Source organism: Anticarsia gemmatalis, chromosome 4 (assembly GCF_050436995.1).
Source record: "Anticarsia gemmatalis isolate Benzon Research Colony breed Stoneville strain chromosome 4, ilAntGemm2 primary, whole genome shotgun sequence".
In the NCBI taxonomy this organism is placed as follows: domain Eukaryota; kingdom Metazoa; phylum Arthropoda; class Insecta; order Lepidoptera; family Erebidae; genus Anticarsia; species Anticarsia gemmatalis.
Window position 1 is genome coordinate 6,518,191 of NC_134748.1, and position 22,392 is coordinate 6,540,582.

Here is a 22,392-nt window from a genome sequence, read left to right on the forward strand (position 1 = left end):
GTCATACTGATGATAAAATATTCGTAATTTTTCGACGATTTCACAAATTCACAGTAAAAACGGAAGTCAAATGTATTTTATGAATATGTAGAGTCGGACGAGCAAATTTCTTTATTCAAGGTTAGTTAAGAATTTTGAATTTGAATATCTGGATGATTTCACGGACTACGAAACTGAGCATTCGAATGTTTGTTTGCAATCAATTGTGCCTATTTTTCTACTGGCTTAGGGCGTAAAAACCGAAGGAATATGCTAGATTTTACTTATTCCCACCGAGATTGGAAATTAAAGGAATCCCTAATGAGAATAATAACAAAAGGGTGTCGGTTTTCCGTAGTATGAGTCAGAGCAGAGCAGTCCTGACGATCACAGATCAACGTCATCACAATTTCACCTCACCAGTCAGTCAACTCAGTTAGGTATTCCACTGTTAGCCAGTCTATTACTGTCAGCGCACGAGAAGAGACGCGCGCTCCTCACCGCGCGTCGCGAATCGCGTGCAAACTTTACGTAATGGCGGGAAAATAATAAAAGCTCCCTTTACACGAAATATAAAAATATGAGTTTATGTGATCTTGTTCTAAGAAATGATTAAATCATTTGTAAACTATTGAGTGAACTGTTACTGTTTGCGAACTTGGACATAATGAAGTTTTCAACATGGATAATGGTAAGCAATTTAAATTGTTCTCTGAACAGCCATGTTTATAGTTATAAACCTGAATAGGCTTGTACGTTTTGTTATTTACTTATGTACTTATCCACTCTACCTATTTCAAGCAACAAACATATTTTATTACAAGAAAATAGCGCTCAAAAGATAATATTACATTTTTACTGTAGAGTCAAATAAAACTAAAAAAACACGACCTTCTTTTTGTCTTAAAGAAAACCTCATCGGACCCTTCGTTTCGATCCAATTTAATGTAAATCGCAAACTCATATTCGACTTTCGTCTCAAGAATTTAGAAAAACGTCCTTTTGAATATTAAGTTTCGTTGATCAGATTAAAAAATCCAGCACTTTCATGTAATAAACAACATTCGCGACATAAATTACGAATTACTGCGTCCAATAAATATTCCTCGAGTTTTTCCCAAAAGACGAAGTATAGCGTCGGAATTTCTATATTATTTAAATTTAAAACGAATTATACAGCCCCTTCACGTTTTCTACAATTTGGGGAATAAAAAATAACGTTTATTACGGCATTTGAAACACATTTACAAGTAATAAAATGTAATGACTGTAATATTTATGTTGTGTGGCTTTTTGTCGCGCCTACTAGACGAACTGCACGTGATAGAAATGTCAATCACAAATAATCACAATTGATTACTAAGCAGTTTTCTAAAAGCTGTAATATTCCTACCTTTGTTACTTTTATTTAGTGCAATTGCAACCTATATTCCATCTCCAACTCTCGATTAAAAATTGTATTTGTATTGTAGCAAACTGTCACCATCAACTTTATTTTTTAATATACCTAATAAAGCATGTATAAAGTACCTATACCCAAGGCGAACTTTAATGTTAAAACACCGACGGGCTCCTACAAAATGCTTTCCGTGCTTTTGAATCCTGATTTCTGATCAACAGAAGTTCGTATGTTATATTTTCTATTCTTGTAATCAATTAAATTTAAAAGTTACGAGCCACCAATTTCGTGAAAAGTATATTTTTTTTAAATAAGTCAGTTAGAGCCTTTAGCTGCCTCTTTATATTTTTTAAAGGAATCTCTTTTTCCCATCGCTTCATATAATAAACAAGTATTAATATAAAAATTATTTACCTCAGTGAGTCAGTTTACATAAGAAAGTTATTCATTTGTAAAATTACGAAACCCAGGTCCTCGCTTACTGGGCTCTTAAGCAATAAGGCAAATAAGTTTAAAATGAGGTTCATTGGAAACAATTCTATTCAAAGCAAAGTGAGATTGAAACATTATAGTAACATTAGATTATCGATGTTGCTCTTTGAAGTTTTTAAAAGATAGAGCTCGTTTTATTATTCCTAGGACCATATGCCGAAATAAGTTGATCCTTACTTAAAAATCGGTTTTCAAGAAACAAGCTTTAGCGCGTAGTTTTAATTCGGTTAAGCAAAAGAAGGCGGTGCCTTTGTAGCATCTAAAAAAACCAATTGTCTCGTTGGTTTTAACGTAATTATTTTTAAAAAGAAATACAATGTTATTAATCGAAAAATAAAGCAATCACCTTTATAAATATAAATAAACAAACACTAAATAATCGTGTCTCAGGGAGACAAAGTTGTAGGATTACTTTTTGCGTTTACCTTGAAACTTCAAAAATGGTTATCGTAATAATATAAGTCGGTCTGAATTTTGACACAGTTTACAAAGAAACATATATTTGAATATTATACAATATGGATGTAATAAAGAAACGGATTTTAAAGATTAGATAAGGCTGTTTGAAACCAAAATGACAACATGAGATAAATCGGATTAGCCATATAAACTATTCTTTATCTTTCAAATAATAGTATCGGTCTAGTTAGAAACAATATATTCAATCCGTATTCAAATTCGGTGTTAGTAGTTATTTCAAAAACTTGCAGATGTTTATCATTAAACGAAGGTTCGGAATTAGTAAAGATGTTATCAGTCTAGATTTGTATAATACTCTTAGTTTAGCTACTTAAAGACACTCAGTACCTACTCATCCTCATATACATGCCTCATAGACATGTACATCGGCAAAAAGTAAAACCGCTTTTTCTTCCATGTAATAGAAACAGATTTCCTGCTCTACATCAAATTTAATGAGTTTATCTACTTGTATAATATCATATCTTTCCTTACGTCATTATAAAACGGAAATCGATTGTACACTTCAGAAAAGAAACTCTTTGTCAAGAAAATCAACGGCAAAAGGTAATACAAGCTTTAGATCATAACATTTTTAAACCAGGTATTAGGTTTCTATGAATATGCTGTAACTAAATTTATATTGAATTGATTTCTATTAGGCTCAGTTTTATCACCTCTAAATATCTTTCAAATAACTTTAACAGATGGAATTTTGACAGTTGTTTTTATAAGCAGGTACATAATATATGATGTCGCTTTATCCAGCAAATAGATTATCTGTTTCTTACGTATAAGCTGTTAAACTAGCCCCTACTCTCTCAATTTACACGATCATGTTTATAAGATACAGTATATATAACTATATACAGTGAGCGAACAGAATTTACTTCACGTATCGGTTTTATCAAAACTAACCTAAAAGTAGGTGTCTGATTGTATCTGTTGTTGAATATGTATATGTAGGCTAATGGTATCGTTAATCTATTTGTCTAAACATGCGGGTGAAGGCATCTATACATAGATAGACACATGATACATACATATGTACATTCATACATAGATTGTATTAGGTCGGGGAAAAAGTCTTTTCGCATTATAGTATGTATGAACTTGTAATAAAATCTCTTTGGCTTCAAGAATCACAAATGAGTGCACGGTTCATTAGGTTTCTTTCAGTAAGCTCGTGAGGTACCCAAATATCGAGCTTTTTTGTGTAGAGAAAAGATTTTATTACAAGTTCATACATACTATAATGCGAAAAGACTTTTTCCCCGACCTAATAAGTATATTTTGCCAGAAGGAGAGATCCGGACCAATGTGTAGTTTTTTGTCTGTTAAGGTTAAAATAGTCGTGGAATAGATATGTGCTTATGTGCAATTTATTATTTGCGCAATTTAGAGTCCCAATTCTGTCTGTGATAACAGTAATCAGCTATTTTATTTCTATTCTTTTTGCAACAAAGTATCGATCGTTTTCCTTCTATGTTAATAAAACTTTAACATATAAGTCACTAGCTGACCCGTGCGGCTCCGCTCGCGTGAATGATTTTTTTTACTAATACAAAGCTTAATTATTCCTTAACAACAAAATATGCTTTTTTACACGAAAAATATTCTCAAAACTATTTATATCTCATATAACTCGCGCTAAAGCATATCCGCCATTAAAACTGTTGCCATGACAACGGAATTTTGTTAATTCAATGTCATTATAATATTGATTATTCGCGACTTCGGTGGCGAAACCTGAATTTTCCCGGGAAATGCGTCCCGGGGTAAAAAGTAGCCTATGTCCTTTCTCGGGTATCAAACTATCTCCATACCAAATTTCATGCAAATTGGTTCAGTAGTTTAGGCGTGATTGAGTAGCAGACAGACAGACAGACAGACAGACAGACAGACAGAGTTACTTTCGTATTTATAATATTAGTATGGATAATAAAGGTACATGGCACCTGTCATTAATATGTAGCGAACGCACTGTAGCGTCGAGAAGGCTGCGCGGGCGCCGCGCCCGGGATCATACATTGTTTTCCGATGATGCGGGCACTATCGATGGTTCCGTAATGTATGGGCCCAATCCGACGTGCATACAAATCACTTTTCACTTGCGCAAAATACATTGATAAAACATTGAAGTTGAACTTAAAGAATCAAACTACGAATGAATATATTAGTAGCTTTATGACTTCCTCTGAGCCAGCCTAGTCCAAGATGTCTCTAATGGGTTATGAAAGGAAATGTAAGAGGCCTTCAGAATATAATTGGTATATTATATCATTTCGTTTAGCATATTCAAATATAATTTCCTTTAAATATGTTATTCGCTATACGTTTATTACGTCACCAATTCTAATGAAATGTGTAATGTATAAGGCAGTTACAGCTAATTTTTAAAAGGTCCTGTCCTCGACGTTTATTGATTGGCGTTACAGGAATTTAATTAAACTAACTAGAAGCTTCCTTTATCAATCTACGAAGTTCAGTCTGATACTGAACTAATTAAATAGTTATCAGATGGTTGAAATTCCTGTTTCTTAACGTAATTGTGTTATAGTGAGCTTGAGTTGGGAGATGGTTTGAAAATATTGGCGTGCGCGAGAGTCGCGCGGCGGGCCGTTGACGTGAAACGACGTGGTGACGCGGCAACTATGTCAATGCCGCGCCCGCGTGTCGACTGCACTATCGCATAATTCTTATCGACCTCTTCGATACATTGGAAAACAACATTGCTACTAGGCACAGGCAGATCTACTCGTTTGCATAAAAACAACGGAAAACTACATTCCAGTTATTCTGAAAACTCAGTTAGACTTGTTTTCGATATCTGACTGCATTTAAGGCAAATTATTCGTGCATGACCATAATTAGGCAATTTAACCACAGTTCAATTGACGTCATCAATACCTCGTTTAAATTAAATTTTACAAGCAATGGATGGTCCACCGTATGTCAAACGTGGTGTTATTCTGAAAGAACATTAATTCCTGATAGTTAATTTTAATGGTCCATAAGAGACTGGGAGTGGTGGATTTGAAACGGCGAAATTGAGACAATACATACGACTGATCTTCATATAACCTGATCAATGAACCTAATTTTATAGTTTTTCGTTATATTGGTATATCGTAGTCACTTTTATTGCGAAACATAAGGTCACTAATAAACAGTAAGCGATCATGAATAGTGACTCACGCAATACTTACTCGATAGCATCTCATTATTTGTAATACTTTATATCGTTCACGCCGAAACGTTGTAAATGTACACAAATACGTCGGTCCCACATCGGGCTACTTGGATAAAGTGGAAATTTCGGAGATAGCGTTAATTGATCGTAACAATCCATTCTACTGCCATATCCTGGCTCAGTAGGGCCTCACCACTAAAGTTAGGGAAGTCTCTTGCTATAAATCTTTTATATTTATTGCAATTTCTCTTTTATTGTGATGGAACGGAAGTTCGGTTTTTGCCTGTAACCGATAAGAGGTTTTGCAAGATTAAGCGTCCCTTTCTTCGGTTTCTTTTGAATATTTACTTACAGTCGGATATAAGATTAAAAAGAGTCGGAAATGTGTGGTGGCTTTGTTCTAGACCAACGGACGTTTTCAATGGAACAGAACGTGATAATTACTCGCAGAGCAGCATGCTATATATCACTCTCAATGCACCGTTACAATCTTCAAAGCAAACAGAACACTTCTATAGTTTCAAACGGATCCAGGACAACTCCTTATTGATCTTCAGGCTTAGCATGTGAGAAAAAAAAACGTGAACAATACGTGCGAACTCATATGATACTATTAAACCTTTTTATGGTAGTGAATGTGCCCAAAACGGTTGTATGATACCTTGCGGACATGAATAAGTAAGCGATTAATCTGCGAGCCTTTTAGAACAAGTTTCAAAATACAGTGATTAATAGTGGGTACACACGAAGCGTTGGGCCAGTTCAAAGTAATCAACCTGTTCCACTCTCTACATTAATTTAGACGTGTAGGTAAACATGGTAATTTGTTAAAAACCGACACCTTTTTAATATTGCACAAATGAAATTGTCTGTTGTCGGTAATGATTATGAAATTTCTTGTGTAGTGTCCTGCGCTATACTACTTTTCAATTTTATCTAGATAGAGATATCTAATATGTTTTGCCATGATTACTGATTTTACTGAATGGTTGATGAAGAATTGGATATCGTGATTAAGGAAAACGGTACAAGAAACTATTCCAATTATGGTAATTGAAAATGTTGTAAACACTTATTTCATGATGTTATCGTATAGCATCATATTTCCCTTGCTTTATTTTATCGTTAGAGTGTATTTTTTTATAAAATAACAAAACGTAAAATAATCAAAGTAATACTTGAAATTGTTTTATAATACCCAAATTACTTTAAAGTTTAAAAACGAATCGTTTTAATTAGACTCTACATTTCGGTGAAAGTGATCTGTGTTCCTGAGAACCTGATTGTAATGAAAATGAAACTTAGTTGGTAGCTATACTTATGTTTATTATTCTTTTGCGTCATCCGTACTTACAACTTTCTGGTCAAATCTTCTTTTATGGAAGGGTCAAACTTATTTTCCTACAAAAGTCCTAACAAACAAAATGTCGGTATCCACGTAAGTATTTTATCGATATAGGTGAGTAAAAGGTTTATTCTTGCGGTTACGTACGTTTAAAATAACTATAAAGTGGAAACCACTTGAAGCGGAATTTCAATCATTCTGCGTTGTACTTTGAACAACCATTAAATAAACGTTCCTCGAAGGATCGAAAGTTCGATGTAGCTACCATGAGTAATTAGTTTCGCTAACTGTTATACTTACTCAATATTTTAATAAAATCCCTTTATAAAGGGCTTTATTGAAATAACTTTGGACTGTGAATTTAATTTAAAGTCGCAATATTTTACAATGTACCATCGTCGCTTCGAATTTCAATAAGGGACACTTATTTGCCTTTTATATTTATTGAGCCCGCAATAGGCATGTTATTAAAGCCACGGGCAGCCATTTTGTCAATTAGCAATAATTTTAATTAAAACTCAGTCTTTGTACACTACAGTAAAGTAGATTTAGTCTAATTCAAGTGCAGTGAAGCAGGCAAGGGACTACTTTATGACACTCGTTCACTTAACCCGGTCATAGTAACATAAATATCTCCCAAGGGAGCTATTTTTAACAACATTGTACACTAAACGAGAGCCGTCTAGTGTCTGACTGCGTGTTCATCTGCCGACAACGCTGTCATTTTCTTCGTTCACAATTTTTAAATATTCAATGGCAATTAGTCTATTTTTCACGAGTTATCAGGTAGAGCTATGTAGAACACGTTCGAGGAATTCAAAACACATTTTACCACGATTATAAACTAGAAGCACAAATTGAAAAATATCAGCAGCCTTTGAGGTTAAAACTTTGTTAGTTTAATTTTGACATTTGTTTATAATGTATGAACTATGAGAGCGCCTATAATTAGAATATATCTCACCCGAGCTCGCGTATGGTTCGCTGTTAAGAGAAATGGATTCGTATTTATACAGAAAACAACTATTACCTGGTAATACGGAATAAATTTCACTAAAATATTTATTCGTGTATGTGAGTTAAGGCAATTAACGGATGGTTACTTTCACAATATGAGTCAAATCGTGTGCTTCACATGTTGATGTTGGCTTGCAGACATGTTCACGATCACATGTTATGTGGCCAGACAAGTTTCGTGTTCCACTACACTCGTTGTTGCGTAAACACTAAGGAATAATGATTATGCGACCGATTGGCGATTCCTACAATAATAGAGGCAAAGCTAAGCCGAATATTAAACAGGGGATAGTCCCAACTGCGGATATAAATAGTAAAAGGCTAATACCGCTGTAGCAAGGCTCGTTTACTTTTTCAATATGCAGGATCAACGGTATATATATTGGTGCCATTTCTAAATCAAAAAGATGTATACCTAAGAGTCTATCGTCACAAATTTTGGTCTGTATTCTTTATTCACTGTACCATTACCATTCATACAATTATACCAAACTGATTTTGATGACTGATTTCTTCTTGGGTCTGTGTCTATATCGAAGGTTGTAAAGTCATATTTCGTTGCGTTGCTTATGACGCGTAAAATATCGAGGCATAAATTCTTCCTACAGATTACAGATCGCTAGGTAAATCCACGGAGCTTTTAAAAAACTTTTGTTTTAACAATTTTTTACCTGATTCTTTAATAGTCTTATTTCATTGTTTAACAATCAATCACTCAATTAGTTACAAAATCACCGGTTTCTGTCCGCAACTCCGCGTGAATAGATTTCTTTAGGAATAAGTATCCTGCCTTAAATCAGCCTATAAACAATATAAACGATACATTTGTGTACAACATCAATGCATCGAACAAACTTGCATTTATATTTTAATTTAATTAATATTGCCAGTCCGTACAGTACTATACCTATAAGGATATAACGTTATCGTTATAATCTCAATCCATGCTACTTGTAAATAATAACAATCAGCTTTGTTTGAGGACACATTTAATTGTTTTTCATATTATTAGGGTCTGAACATTATCAAGGCAGTACAAGCCATTATCTACATAGCGTCCCTCGCTTCCTTATTTGTATGGACATATAAACAAATAGTACTTACAGAGCCTATCAGTTTCATAAAGCACCCCTATTATATGAAATGGCATGTCACATTCAAGGATATGACATTGACATGGCCATTAGTTTCTGTAATAGAATTTGGGTATTAAATCTGGCGTAAGGGATTAAATGTCTATAATCTAGAGCGATAAACTTAGGAGCTCGTGGCTTAAATAACAACAGCCGCGCAGATCGATCTCTGAGGTTAAGTAACGCTTGCCGAGGTTGATCTGTGGATGGGTGACAATCTTATACATATCGAGTTCCTCCGTATTTCGGAAGGCACGTTAAATTGTGGGTCACGGCTATCATTTTCGAAGATCTTTGACAGTTGTTAACAGTAGTCAGAAGCTTGAAAGTCTGACAACCAGTCTTACCGAAGGGTATCGTTTTATAACCCAGGTAACTGGGTTGTGGAGGTCAGACAGGCAATCGCTCCATGTAAAACACTGGCATCCAGCTGCATCCGATGAGATTGCAAGCCAACTCCGACATAGTTTGGAACAAAGGCTAAACTAATATATAATGTAGAACGATATACATTAGTGGGTTTTAAAGAGTTGTAACAGTATGTAATAGATGATTGGAACGTGTGGTCGAAGTCGATGCTATCCACAATACACGCCAGTTTACGAGCAATATTGGAAAAATGTTGGCGACACGTGCACTCCTAACGATTTGCTACGGCAACAATTTTTTTAATTGTTGTTAGCTCCACTTCCTCGTTCTATTTTTCCTTTAGAAATACTTCGTCCTTTGGAGGAGGAATTATATAATAGCACTATATTCAATACATGTAATAGGCATTTTATTCGCAATAAAATGGTTGTAACATAATAATAAATACTTACGTCGTGCGTTACTTATGTTTTTATTTACTTTGATTTATATTTTTGTGAAATTTGTACTGTTCCACTACTGTACTAAGATATCCCCCAAACTCCATCGGTTCTAGGTATAACTGTCTCCATACTCTCTTTCCAAGTCGTCTCCTGACCAGCCTTAACGCCAAAATCTACAAATTTAATTCAGCTGTATTATTAATACATGTATTAATATGACTGCTAAAATAACATTTTGTTACAGTGGCATTGGTGCTGGGGGTTACTGGTACTGCTACTGAGGAGTTCAAACAGCGAGAGGTTCACACTCGGATACCTCACAGGCTCTCAGCGACGACCAGGAGACTATAGTTACCAAAGACCCGGTCGAGTTATATCAGGTACGTATTAAACATTTATTCAATTATGCGAAGACTGGGTTAGTCTTATTCATAAAAATATATTAAGTTATGAAAGGCTTATAAAGAGTTTTGTTTCTTTCACTCCTTAGCGAAATGAAAAAGAGAAAACATATCATAGTAGTTGTTTAACTAAAATATGTTTATAATGTGTTTATGAATAAAAGGATAGGTATATGATACTTATACATACAATGTCTCATACAACGTGACACACGTACACAAATGCCAAAGCACTCTATTAAGCTCCAGACATTTGCGAAGCCCTAAAAGCTTAAAGGCATAAATTTGCATACAAACTATTTAATTATAACAAAGTTTGAAGAGCACAATATACCTCGAAAATGTCTCACTCATTCTGTGCAACTTTAAGAGCTTTGCCATGTCGATAAATTCTCCATTAGCGTCAACACTCTATCTAGGTACTCTAGCTAAACTTGTTCAGTATAATATTTCTTTAGGGAGCTGATGAAAAACACTGCTAAGTATCAAATAATGTGTTAGATACAAACGAGACAGTTTACATTATAGTAAAACCATCAAACATGCACTGTTTACTCTGACTGACAAATCGAACCACTAACAAGACGAATGGTGCCAACACTTGGCGCCGAGCTCACTTTATGAAATAATTTACTCTCAACTACAAATATTTGTTTAAGAAATATTATTCTAACACGCTAATAGCTGCGAAGGTTATTTTTGCTACTAATTTGTATTTTTCTTTTAAACAGGCGCCATTTCGATGGCGGTGGATGAAGTTAATGAAAAGCTTCTGGGTCCGATGGGCCACTCTCTAGACGTCGTCGTCGCAGAAACTTATGGACAAGAAGAAGTTTCTATTCGACAGGTGAGTTCTTAATAAATATCAAATATATCATTGGACAACTGATATACTTATTTGATATTTAATAAATAACTAGTTCTTAATAAATAACTTTATAATTAATCCTTGAACTAGTTAATTCGAAATCTCAAAGAAGAAAATCTCATGAAAGTATTCCAATTTAGTCGGGGAATACTTTTTTCCAATCGGTTTCAAAATTACTTGGGAGTTCATTGGAGTGCCCACTCACTCGATACCCATTATTCTTTCACAGGTTGTGAACACAGATTACTCTTGGGAAGTGTACTATTATTGGAGATATCCTATAAGGCTACTTTCAAGCTAAACTTATCACACCTACTTATTCATACCACAGATTAAATACTAAAGTAACCACTACTCTATCTATAGACAAAATATTATTTCAAAGCTCGCAATGGTTCATATTTTTTATGTCACAAAACTTTGTGTTATGTTTACATCGAACTGTCATCATAATTCACACCAAAGTTTATCCATATCGAATTATTGATATACAGAAAATACACAATGTTCATTATACGTGGGAAAATTCGACCTATGAAAATATGTTTATACGCTCATAACCTTTGCGATTTTATGAGGCATAGTCCGAGAAATATTGGACAAATAAAATCATAATTCGAATAAAAAGAGGTACATATATTAAAACGATTGCAGTTAACAATAGAGTCTGATAAGATAGTTACACTCCGCGTTGTAAGCACCAAGTTTTATGGGCCATAGACCGAACTTTAACAATGGCTATAACTCCATGAAACTGAATGAACGCTTGATCTGGCGACAAGAATTAATCCTGCAGTTTTTAAACGATATTAAAATTATCAATTTTCTTCTCTCGCATTCAGTACTTTCAGCTCCTTCATGTGGAATGAGTATCATTCTAAATAACGCGATTCTTATGTGACATTCTTTTGTTATCTGCTAAAAGCTACTTCGTTATTATGATATCACTCAAAATGTATCCTAAAGCCCACTTAACCCACATTCAATTTTGTTAAACAGAACATCATAATATTCAGTGCAAAATAAACCTTGTACATGATGTTCAAGTGAGGTCGTTTGATAATGCCCTTTATCCTATCGGCCAAGCTCGTAGTGAAACGGATGAATAGCAGACCAGAAATAATTCAGCCATGCTTTATTCCTGTGAAACGCAATGACCTAGTAATGATGGCCATCAGAACGCGATCCACGTGGCAAATCATTGAGGCATCTTATTAATTTAATTCACTTAACAACACGACAGGCAAATTATCCGTTTACCTGCAAATAGGAAATAACAGTGGCTTATAAATAAAACATCTTATTCAATTAATCAACACCTGTATTACGAACGTAATATGCAAGTCTAATTTGTGGTCTAACGATTTTTAAATCAAGACCTAGTTCAGGAATAATTAATTAATCGTTGTGGACAGTCCGTAGCAATAGGTACCCTGTAGATATTGTATCCGATCAACCTATTTTCCTTTAACAAAATCAGCACATTTTCACCTTTATCGTCTTCTTAGTGTAACTGGAGGTGCCCAGTGTGATAACTCAAAAAGTATGAAGTGAAAGAGTCGGTGAAATATATTTTATCCTGATATGATCTAAGAGTAGAAAAGTTTGGAAAGGAAACTAAGTTTATTAGGTAAACAGAACTATAGTAAGTAGTGGTAAGGGCTCAGTCAGATCAACACTTCTCGTAGTATTTTCACGGTGACTCTCATAGATTGAAGTCGGTAGAAATATAACTTTGACCACTCTAACCACATGTTGAGAACGCAAGTACGTTATTCCAAATGCTAGCTCCGTAGGTATAGGGAATAACAATATTCGAACAAAAGCTTTTTACCCAGCACAGTAAGAGTTAACAAGTAAAAGAGATTGGGTCACCATTAATGCCACCCTCTGTGCGTAGCTTGACGTACCAGCCTAGCTAACACATAAAATGGTAATCGCACATTCCTTTTCGACTACGATTTTGTAAATGTATTTCCTTCGAACAACTCTTATAAGCGGGTAGAGGTATATGTTTTCCAATACTTTTTCGAACCAATAAACCGTGAACGAGATACACCACATTGTGTTATAGAAAAATGTCTGCGGTTAGTTTACGTCACTGCAATCTGATCTAATCATAGACAATGTGGAGGAAAGTGAAGTATTAAAGAATGTTCAATCTTTTACAAGCGACCAACGTGCTCGTAAACAGAATCACGGTCAATAGCATCTCTACAACATTCATATGATAACAGTTATAAGTGAAATGATCCAGGATACACATAACTTTACTCGTGTGCTTATATTTTTGCGTAAATATTCATGCGTATATCGTTCAAGTTTGTATAAAGCTGCATGAGAACAGGAAACATCGGCAATAAATTTCACTGTAGCAGGAAACACTATCTTTACAAACTTTTATCTATTAGGGGTATTTGTCTGCTAAATTGATGTAGTCGAGTAAAGTATGGTAAAGTTGACAGTCGGGAGGGAGGGTACTGGGAGTGTAGCGTAAAAAATGAGAGCATCAGTCGCTGTCGGCAACATGCAGTGGTTATGTCGCGACATTCTATCAGTATCCCTTCTGGGACGCCCACGGAGAAAGTAGCTGTTACCATGCCCATAAAGGCAGTAACGTCATATTAGTTGTGTACGTGTCTATACAATGTCATAGCACTAGAATGGAAAGTGTACGCATGACAACTACTTAGCAGTCAAATCTTTTAGAAATATAAACTAACTTTAATGAAATGTAAACAAAAGTTTGAAATATATATTTTTATGACCCTCGAAGGAAATATTTGCACCATTTCAAGACACGATGTAATAAAAGTCAAACATATTTTAAACTTCTTCGTTACATTGTTGAAGTTTTTTATTGGTTGTACAGCGCCATAGTCAGACTAGAATCGTCCGCATGGTTGCCGGCTCACTGAAAGCGGCCCAGAGTCTAATTCAGAAAAACATAATATAAATCGTCGTTATTTTTAGAGTATTTTTGAAGCCCTAGCAACAGACTAGGCAGAAATCAATCAGAGAGATACAAAAATTAAGTCAAACTGAACTCGGCAAATGAATTTATTGTTCAAATGATTTTCGTAAATTTACCTTTGTTGTTCTTTGAACTTTATTATTATTTATTAACGAAATGATTCATCATTAAGTACTTTTGAAATGTAACAACCAGGAAAACTATCTTTTAAAAACAAAAGCAATAATAAGTCATCTGTGTTTTTCCTTTTCGTAAATACACGTCATCTACAGTAAATGCCTTTTACGTACTAACAAGATACAAATTAATAATTAATCAATTTATTGAACGCTTAGGATTTTTTTCACTTTGATGGTCGTCCATACATTGGTGCACCAGAAATATCTAACTAAGAACAAAATATGTATTAGGTACTACCATTTCAGATTTTAAGTTTAAAACCTCACGCATAGTTTCATAAATTATCTCTGGCTTATTATCAGTTAAGTTAACATGTTGATGTTGCCTAAAGTTCACGTATTTCTTCATACATTTTCTAAAACTTCGAAACTTAACCTTTTTTTCGGTAGTTTATCTGGAACCAGCTTTAATGCGTAATGTTTCTAATGGTTTCGTAAATAAAACGTATAATTTTGTTGTTACAAATCTTGCTAAAGTGAAAATAAAATATTTTGTTTATCCAACAGTTAACTTATTCTTTGACAAATAGGTACTATTAGTAGGGTGTTTCCTTCTTCAATAAATATTCTGCTTCGTTGTAACAAACTTTACAAGTAATAATGTTCAGTTTCCTTCGCAGAGCTCGCCTTACAGAAATGCGTAATAAATTTAGAACTCGAGCCGCTTGATATAGGACAACTGTCCGTAAACGAATAACACATATTTAATGGTAGTCGGGAAATATTGCCATAAAAAATATGATATTTTGCACGAGAAAATACTGCCTAATCTATAAGTGCTGGATATTATTTTATCTAAATGGCCTGACATGAATAACTTCGAGCTTAAAAAACAATAAGTAATGATATAAAGTTGTTCAGTTACAGTACTGCACATGTAAAACTCATATCGTTAACTTTATAGTACTGCAACAGAAACGAAAAACGGGTTATTAACTATAACCCTTATTTTTACGAGCTAGGACGTTTTGCGGACGAAAGACCAACAATCTCGTGAAAAATCTTTCCATTTTATATTAAATCTCTATCGCGTTTTGTCACAGTGCCACTCGTAAACCAGAGGGATATAAAATTGTTGGATCCTCTAAGTTTAGTACAGCGAGAATATCCTTTTGTCTTCTCTGAGAAAATTAACAAATAGACAACTATACACAACAAAATTATATTTGAACAATTTTCCTAGAACGTCTATAATTTTATACTGAAAGTCACGATTAGTAAATTTTTATTCCCTTTACAACTTTTTCAGGAGAGTACCTAACAGATATATATGAAGATTTTGGGAAGTTGCTAATGCACAAACAGCACTACTAACTTCCATCACTACTATCGTATTTAGGGATCGAAAAAGACAAAAATGCATTTTCATACATCAAATATGACATATTATTACATACTTATTCAATGTTCAACTAGCTTTCTTGTTGAATTTTCCCTTATATAAATAGAAGTTTCAAAATTCTAAGCAAGTGCGTCCTACAGGTGGCTGCTTTGTGGGCAGCCAACGTGTCAGCATTCATCGGACCGCAAGAGACGTGTGTCCACGAAGGACGAATGGCTGCAGCTTTCAACCTACCTATGGTCAGCTATGTAAGTACCAACTAATAACCTCTATCATACATTAATATATTGCCTACATTATATTACATGAATTGACAGCGACAGATTTCAAAAGCATTATGTAAATACCCATTGAAACAACTTGTGCATCGCTGCTCACTCACACCTAATCGATCAACTGTCAAAATGCAATTTAACATTATCGATTCATGTATTTACACACTTTACTGAACTGCGACAAGGTTATCGTGTTTAAAAGGTTTGACATTATATGTGAATGCATGCTCCCAATACCCAGTTCCCCATGAAATAACGACTGATAAGACAGCACCCACCTCCGCAAATACGAATATTACGTGTAAAACAGGTGATTTGCGAACGTATAAAACTCGCTAATGTATCACGATAAGCCAGCGTATCATATTACGTAATGCAAGTCTTCTCAAATGTATTAGCAATAAAAGTATGAAAAATGATACAAACATTAGCAAATGCGCTTTATAGCTTGCAGTTTCTGTATTCTGTGTATCCGAAAGGCAAGCTGCCAAGTCTTCGCCAAATAATTGGAAAAAGAACAATACAAGTACGTTATTGATGTTGAGGTTGAAGGTAGTAAAATTGGAAATACGAGCGATGTTTTATTATAATACCTACTGTCACATTAACAAGCGGCAAGTGAAATTATTCGGATCCTTACGATGTATTCGTCAGGAATACTGCAGAATAATTGGTGGGACAGTAATAAAACTCTTGCTGTAACATTATACAAGATTCGCGCTCATTATAAAAGCAATAAACATACTTACAGTGCATTTATTTGTCCGCAGTATTGCCGCGATGTGGCCAGTTCAAACAAGCGGGTTTATTCAACGTTCGCGCGCACCAGGCCCTCCGACATCGACATATCTCGCTCAGTTGTCGCCGTGCTCACGCATTTCAATTTCATGCATGTAAACATTATAATACTACATACAAACCTCTTAATTATTTAAAAATACAATTCAGCTACAGAAAGATAAGCTTCAATAACAAGAAATCTCTTCTATCTAATATCAATTGAAGTTATAGCTTTTCCAGGAAAATATGAGTAGGTACAGAAAGTCTCCCCAACACTTAACTTTACATTTAATTTTGTTCCAAATCTCTTCAGACACAAACCCGTCTCCTTTGATAAATAAGGGCTATTATGAGATTTGAGTAACCGTAAAATTGAATCGTTCCTTTGTGTCACTTCGTATTTTCATTCGATTAAGGGAATAAAGGACGAAGCTAACACTGGGAACGGTAAAGAGAGATTAATATAAGTATTTGTATTTGTACAGGTGGCATTTGTGTATTTGAAGGCTCCAAACCACGACTTTTCACGTTTAGCGCTTGCAATAATAGCGGCGGCGAGAGAAAAGCAAATATCGGTGCGGACAGTGCAAGTGTACAGACAGCCTTATTACTACGAGAATAGGCGAGAGAACTTCTCTCGTAACCCCTTCCTAGACATCGTTCGAGAGACGTACAAAGACACAAGAAGTATGTTCATATCGTTCGTCTTTCCGCTCGATTAGTGAAATCCTCGAGTGAATACTAAAACGTTTGTTTCTTGCAGTTTACGTCTCGGTGGGATATTATCACGATCATATCGGATTGATGCTCGCTTTAGACGCCATGCAACTTTTAGACTCAGGTATGTAACATTAACAATACCTATAAATTACGAAACAATAAATTTGTACAACGCTCTATATAATACTGTGCAATAATTTCACAATAACGAAACAATTCAAAGACATTTGCCTAAACGACTTTTAATATTCTGCGGATGGCAAAGGAGTTTAGTCAAGAAAATTTACATAAACCACAGTTTCCGGGTTGAAGTAGGCGGTTTTAGGGTCGCTGCATGGAGAAAATGTAACCTTTACAATTTCGTTACATATTATGTAGGACACATACTCATTACATATCTACGCACATAATACAAGAGTGAAATTTTAGAGCACAATCTAATTTTGGTGGGCTAACAAAGTATGTGGAAATGAATGTAGAAGACAAAAGATACATTTTATTAAGTGTTGTTTGACCAAAAAGTTTGTCTACGCCACGAGAAAATTTCGAAACCACCGTTTAATATCGTACTATGTGATTTTTCTATTAACCTTACACAGGGTTTCTCCGTGCGAATATTTTCATCGTGAAGGAACACGGGATTCATATCAATCTCGTATAATATTGAGATTTATAAAATAGGCAAACAGAGAAAATAATGAAGGAACTCTCTCACTCGTATAATATAGCGATACGGAAGCTAATATATTCAGAGGAAAAATAAAGTCGGATTCGTTTAATCTTTAACAAAACACTGTTGTGAATGAGTCTAGTGTGGTTTAGACAGTACTCGTACTTACAGTTAATCATCCCTATTAGCGCCGTATAGCATTATATATCAAGGAGTGAGTGTACAAGTGAAAAGCGAGTATACGTGCTTGATTTCCATAAGCTCGTATGTGATATATTTGTCTAGATCTCCTTTGTTAGCCCGACACCAGCACCCCATTATTCGATGCGAAATCCTTTACTCGCTTTATTCACTCTTATGGCAGACTAATAACGGTCCGCGACGTTTTTCACTATAGAATGTTGCCGTTTTTACGACGTAGTTCGGCTTTACTAACGTTACCTACTGATTTACGACTATATGATCTAGTTTACTAAACATAAGAAAAACGAAGGTAATAAATGGCTATGTTGTACAATTTAACATTATTAAAATGTCGAAAAATATAGTATGCCTAATAAAATCGGTATCGTAGCTATTTCAGGTTTCCGTCCAACATTATTTACGAAAATAGAAAAGAGGGACACTCATGTTTGTGACAGATAACGAATAAACTGAAGCGATTTATTGGTACATGTTTTTTGACACAATTACCTTTTCGTAGTAAACGTCGAAATGAAAAAGTGCAAACGCGTTTAAAATGTCGCATAGACGTTTATTTAATAGCTCCTATATTTAAAGCTGTTATGAAGAAAAATGTGTCCTAAATGAGACAACTATGACGACAACAAAGCGAAAAAAATATATCAAAATCTAATATGAAACTGATTGATTGATTTCATATTAAGATTTTATGGAGAGCTTTAGTGTGAGAGCCATTGAAAGAGCTATTGCTCGTCGGACTGAACACTGTTTTCCTCTCGTGCCGAACACATCGATCACATGACGCGCAAATATTGCGGCTCCTCTCGCTACCATTCAATTTACACCGAGTTCTCACTATGTGTATAATACTAATGTATCAACTATCACAATAGATATCCAATTAGAACATTGTTTACATATTCTATGTTGTACATAACGGGTTGTGACTTAATGCGTCATAACCGTAACTCGATGACACACTTAATATAGGCCTTGGGAAGATAAACAAATAAATATGGGCGCGTTAATTCCCGTTATCACGAAACACCAGATAAGTGAAAGCCATAGAAGCGCTTAACAAAGTATTGACAGGCTTCGAACAATCTCAGCGGGATGAGATTACCTCGCGAGTAAAAGGCTTATTTCCAGACTCTAAAACACAAACAACGGAAATGTAAAAGTTTTATAGCGCCGTATTTCGTTTCGTCGCGCAATTTTCGCGTTTGCACTACTGAACATTAGTGTTAATTCCCGAGTATGGCAGATTTTATGTGAAAATGTTGTTTAGTTAACGTTTGTGAAAACGTTTGTTACGTTATAAAAAAATAAATGTTTTGAAAAATAACATTTCAAAAATGCAAATGTAATACAAACTAAATTAAATAAAGTTACAAAAAGCTACTATAATTTTACTGGTTCAAATTCAGAGACAATTCTACACCAGACGAATATAATCAAATTAGATTAAAACGCTTGTATTTTTTCAATCTTAATGTTAACGCATACAAAAAAAACGTATTTTCATACAATTCTTATACACATATACACTTAAACAAGAAAACTCACTCGCTAATAAAAAGTAACACATTGGTAGTCTTTTTAACTCTATCGTTTCTTCACAATCACTTTACGCGTCTGCAGAATCTAGAATAACTACTTATTACATCTATACTAATATTATAAAGCTGTAGAGTTTGTTTGTTTGTATGTTTGAACGCGCTAATCTCAGGAACTACTGGTCCTTTCCTTTCAGTGTTAGATAGCCCATTTATCGAAAAAGACTACAAGCTATATATATATCATCACGCTACGACCAATAGGAACAGAGTACCAGTAAAAAATGTAACAAAAACGGGGAAAAATTTCACCCATTCTCTCTAATGACGCAAGCGAAGTTGCGCTTGTAAAAAATAAAGCTTCTTATATGCATCACTTCTAACTAACAAATCGATAAGAAAACATTTTATAACCAATCCCACAATACTCACAAAAGTACCAATTACTTCACCTTAAACTTACGCAGGCGAATATGCGGCGATCGGTGTGGACGTAGACAAGTACGAATCAGAAGAGGCAGTGAGATACCTAGCTGGTCCTCTACGCAAGGAGCCTGCTGCCAGAACGATACGAGCCTTCCGCTCCTACATGGCAGTAGCCCCGTCACCTTCGCCATCGTACCCTGCCTTCTCAGCCGAAGTGAACAGGCGACTGCAAATGCCACCGTTCAATTTCACCAATCCATTACTGGCTTTTGGCGGAGGAAAAGTGGTAAGTTTTCTTTTATATCTGTGTATTTTGTAAATGTGGGAGGTAAGAAATGTTATTTACAGGGTATTTTGTTAGCAGCTTAAGCATAAAGTTTTAATGTTATATTACTCACTACAATACAAAAATGCATGCGATTAGAGATTCCATCTAAGTATACTGAGTAATGAACCGGAGTCCGATGGATGAGGGCGGCCCAGGACCGGTCCTATTGGCGCTCGATGGGGGAGGCCTTTGTCCAGCAGTGGACGATTCCCGGCTGAGATGATGATGATGATGATGATGATGATGATACTGAGTAATATTTCATGTCATAACCATAACTTTACTATCCCAGCTTCAAACTTTAAACAAGCTTTCAATTCCCCAAAATATGGCACTTTCAATTTAGCGAAGCAAATCGCTCTAGAACTGTGAGTGGACGAAAACCGCCAGAATTAAATAACAGGGCGGCTACAGTGGCGACTCACCGCACTCGACAGCAAGATTGATGATAGCACCGAGATATTAGTTATAAACAAACTGGATGCAGCTGCCATCGACCCGACGATATTTCACCTACAGAAAAATACCATCTCACTGGCTATTACTGGCTATATTGCTTGTGAAACAATTAGGTCATTAACATAATACATTCCCAAACTAATTAAACACGCTGTTAATTCACCGCGTTAATTAAACTGCAGCTGACACACTGACACATATTTAATCTATATTACACCATAGACTATACAATACACACATAAACATACAAATGGGGAACATTAGAGAAAATTATGCAACGTCTGTCGCCCTTCCGTAATTAAGCTTGCATCCTCTCACTAATTTATTTAAAGGCAACGCAAAGAATGAGCTCGTATGCAGTAGGTAAACTTTAATCTCGAATACGTAAAGCTCGACTTACAGGAGAACTGTTTGTTAATTCATTCAGTTTCTTTATAAATTCACTCGCAATTACATTATCCGCGAGATTAAAAACAAAGAAGCTGTGAAAAGATTTAATTACGAGTGAAACATTGACCCTTGCTCCTGAGCCACTGTCAGTTGTTTCAGTGTGACGTAGATCGACATTAGCCCTGTAACTTCACATTCCTACGCATTAGATAATAAAAGGTAAGTACGTAGCTACCTGGAACACTAAAACACGGCCCGGCTATCTGACCCTCTAAATGAGTTTTCGTTATTTGACTGCCTTTTTGACCGCCTATTCGACCCCTAAATGAATTCTCTCAAAGTTGACACCCAGCTTAATGGTTTCCGAGCCTTGAACACGTGAAAAAAGGCATTTTCATTTCATTAATTTTGATTTAAGTAAGTTAGTCAACTCCTGGTGTTTAATTTTCAGATTTGTAAAGTTTAAGCAATTATTTAACCATTTAACTGACAAGCTCAAATTAAAAAAGAAAGGAATGGTCGATGTTTTCAGTTTAGTAATGATAAGCAGTGTTTAATGGTATTTATTATTGCAGCAGAATATAAATAAAGGGAAAATAAGTTAGCAAAGATTTCCATCGTAGTTAATAGGCTATTCATTACACCTCCGCATATTGCGCGAATGGTCCCTCGTAAATCACCCTATGATTGTTATCATAACTACCATAATTATTTCTAAACTTCCGATCAGTAATGGAAGGTTATTTTGTTTAGATTCCTGTAGAGGCAGCGTGGCTACATGATGCCGTGTGGGTGTACGCCCGCGCGTTGGCTGAAGCTCTTACTATCGGGGAGGCACCAAGGGACGGCAGAGCAATCGCTGCTAGAATGAGGAATACTACCTACCACAGCGTTATGGGGTAAGAATATATCATTTGTCTATAATTAAAATAAAATCTTCGTAACAAAATTGTTTAAAAGTGTGTGTAGGGCACGTAAAGGAACAAGGATTGCATTACATAAATGCTTGATT

At 35.2% G+C, this 22,392-nt stretch overlaps 1 protein-coding gene across 3 annotated transcripts in view; it reads left to right on the forward strand.

Annotated features, from left to right (window-relative positions):
- The first annotated feature begins 450 nt into the window (after positions 1 to 450).
- LOC142972321 (guanylate cyclase 32E) overlaps positions 451 to 22,392 on the forward strand; it is a 32,822-nt gene continuing 10,880 nt past the window's right edge. For all 3 annotated transcript variants that reach the window (XM_076113345.1, XM_076113347.1, XM_076113346.1), the window contains exons 1-9: positions 451 to 670; positions 10,074 to 10,209; positions 10,962 to 11,077; positions 15,734 to 15,841; positions 16,639 to 16,761; positions 17,134 to 17,335; positions 17,412 to 17,489; positions 20,245 to 20,489; positions 22,134 to 22,279. In XM_076113345.1, coding sequence (XP_075969460.1) covers positions 647 to 670; positions 10,074 to 10,209; positions 10,962 to 11,077; positions 15,734 to 15,841; positions 16,639 to 16,761; positions 17,134 to 17,335; positions 17,412 to 17,489; positions 20,245 to 20,489; positions 22,134 to 22,279 — 1,178 coding nt within the window. In that variant the 5' untranslated portion in view covers positions 451 to 646. The remainder of the gene's footprint in view (positions 671 to 10,073; positions 10,210 to 10,961; positions 11,078 to 15,733; positions 15,842 to 16,638; positions 16,762 to 17,133; positions 17,336 to 17,411; positions 17,490 to 20,244; positions 20,490 to 22,133; positions 22,280 to 22,392) is intronic.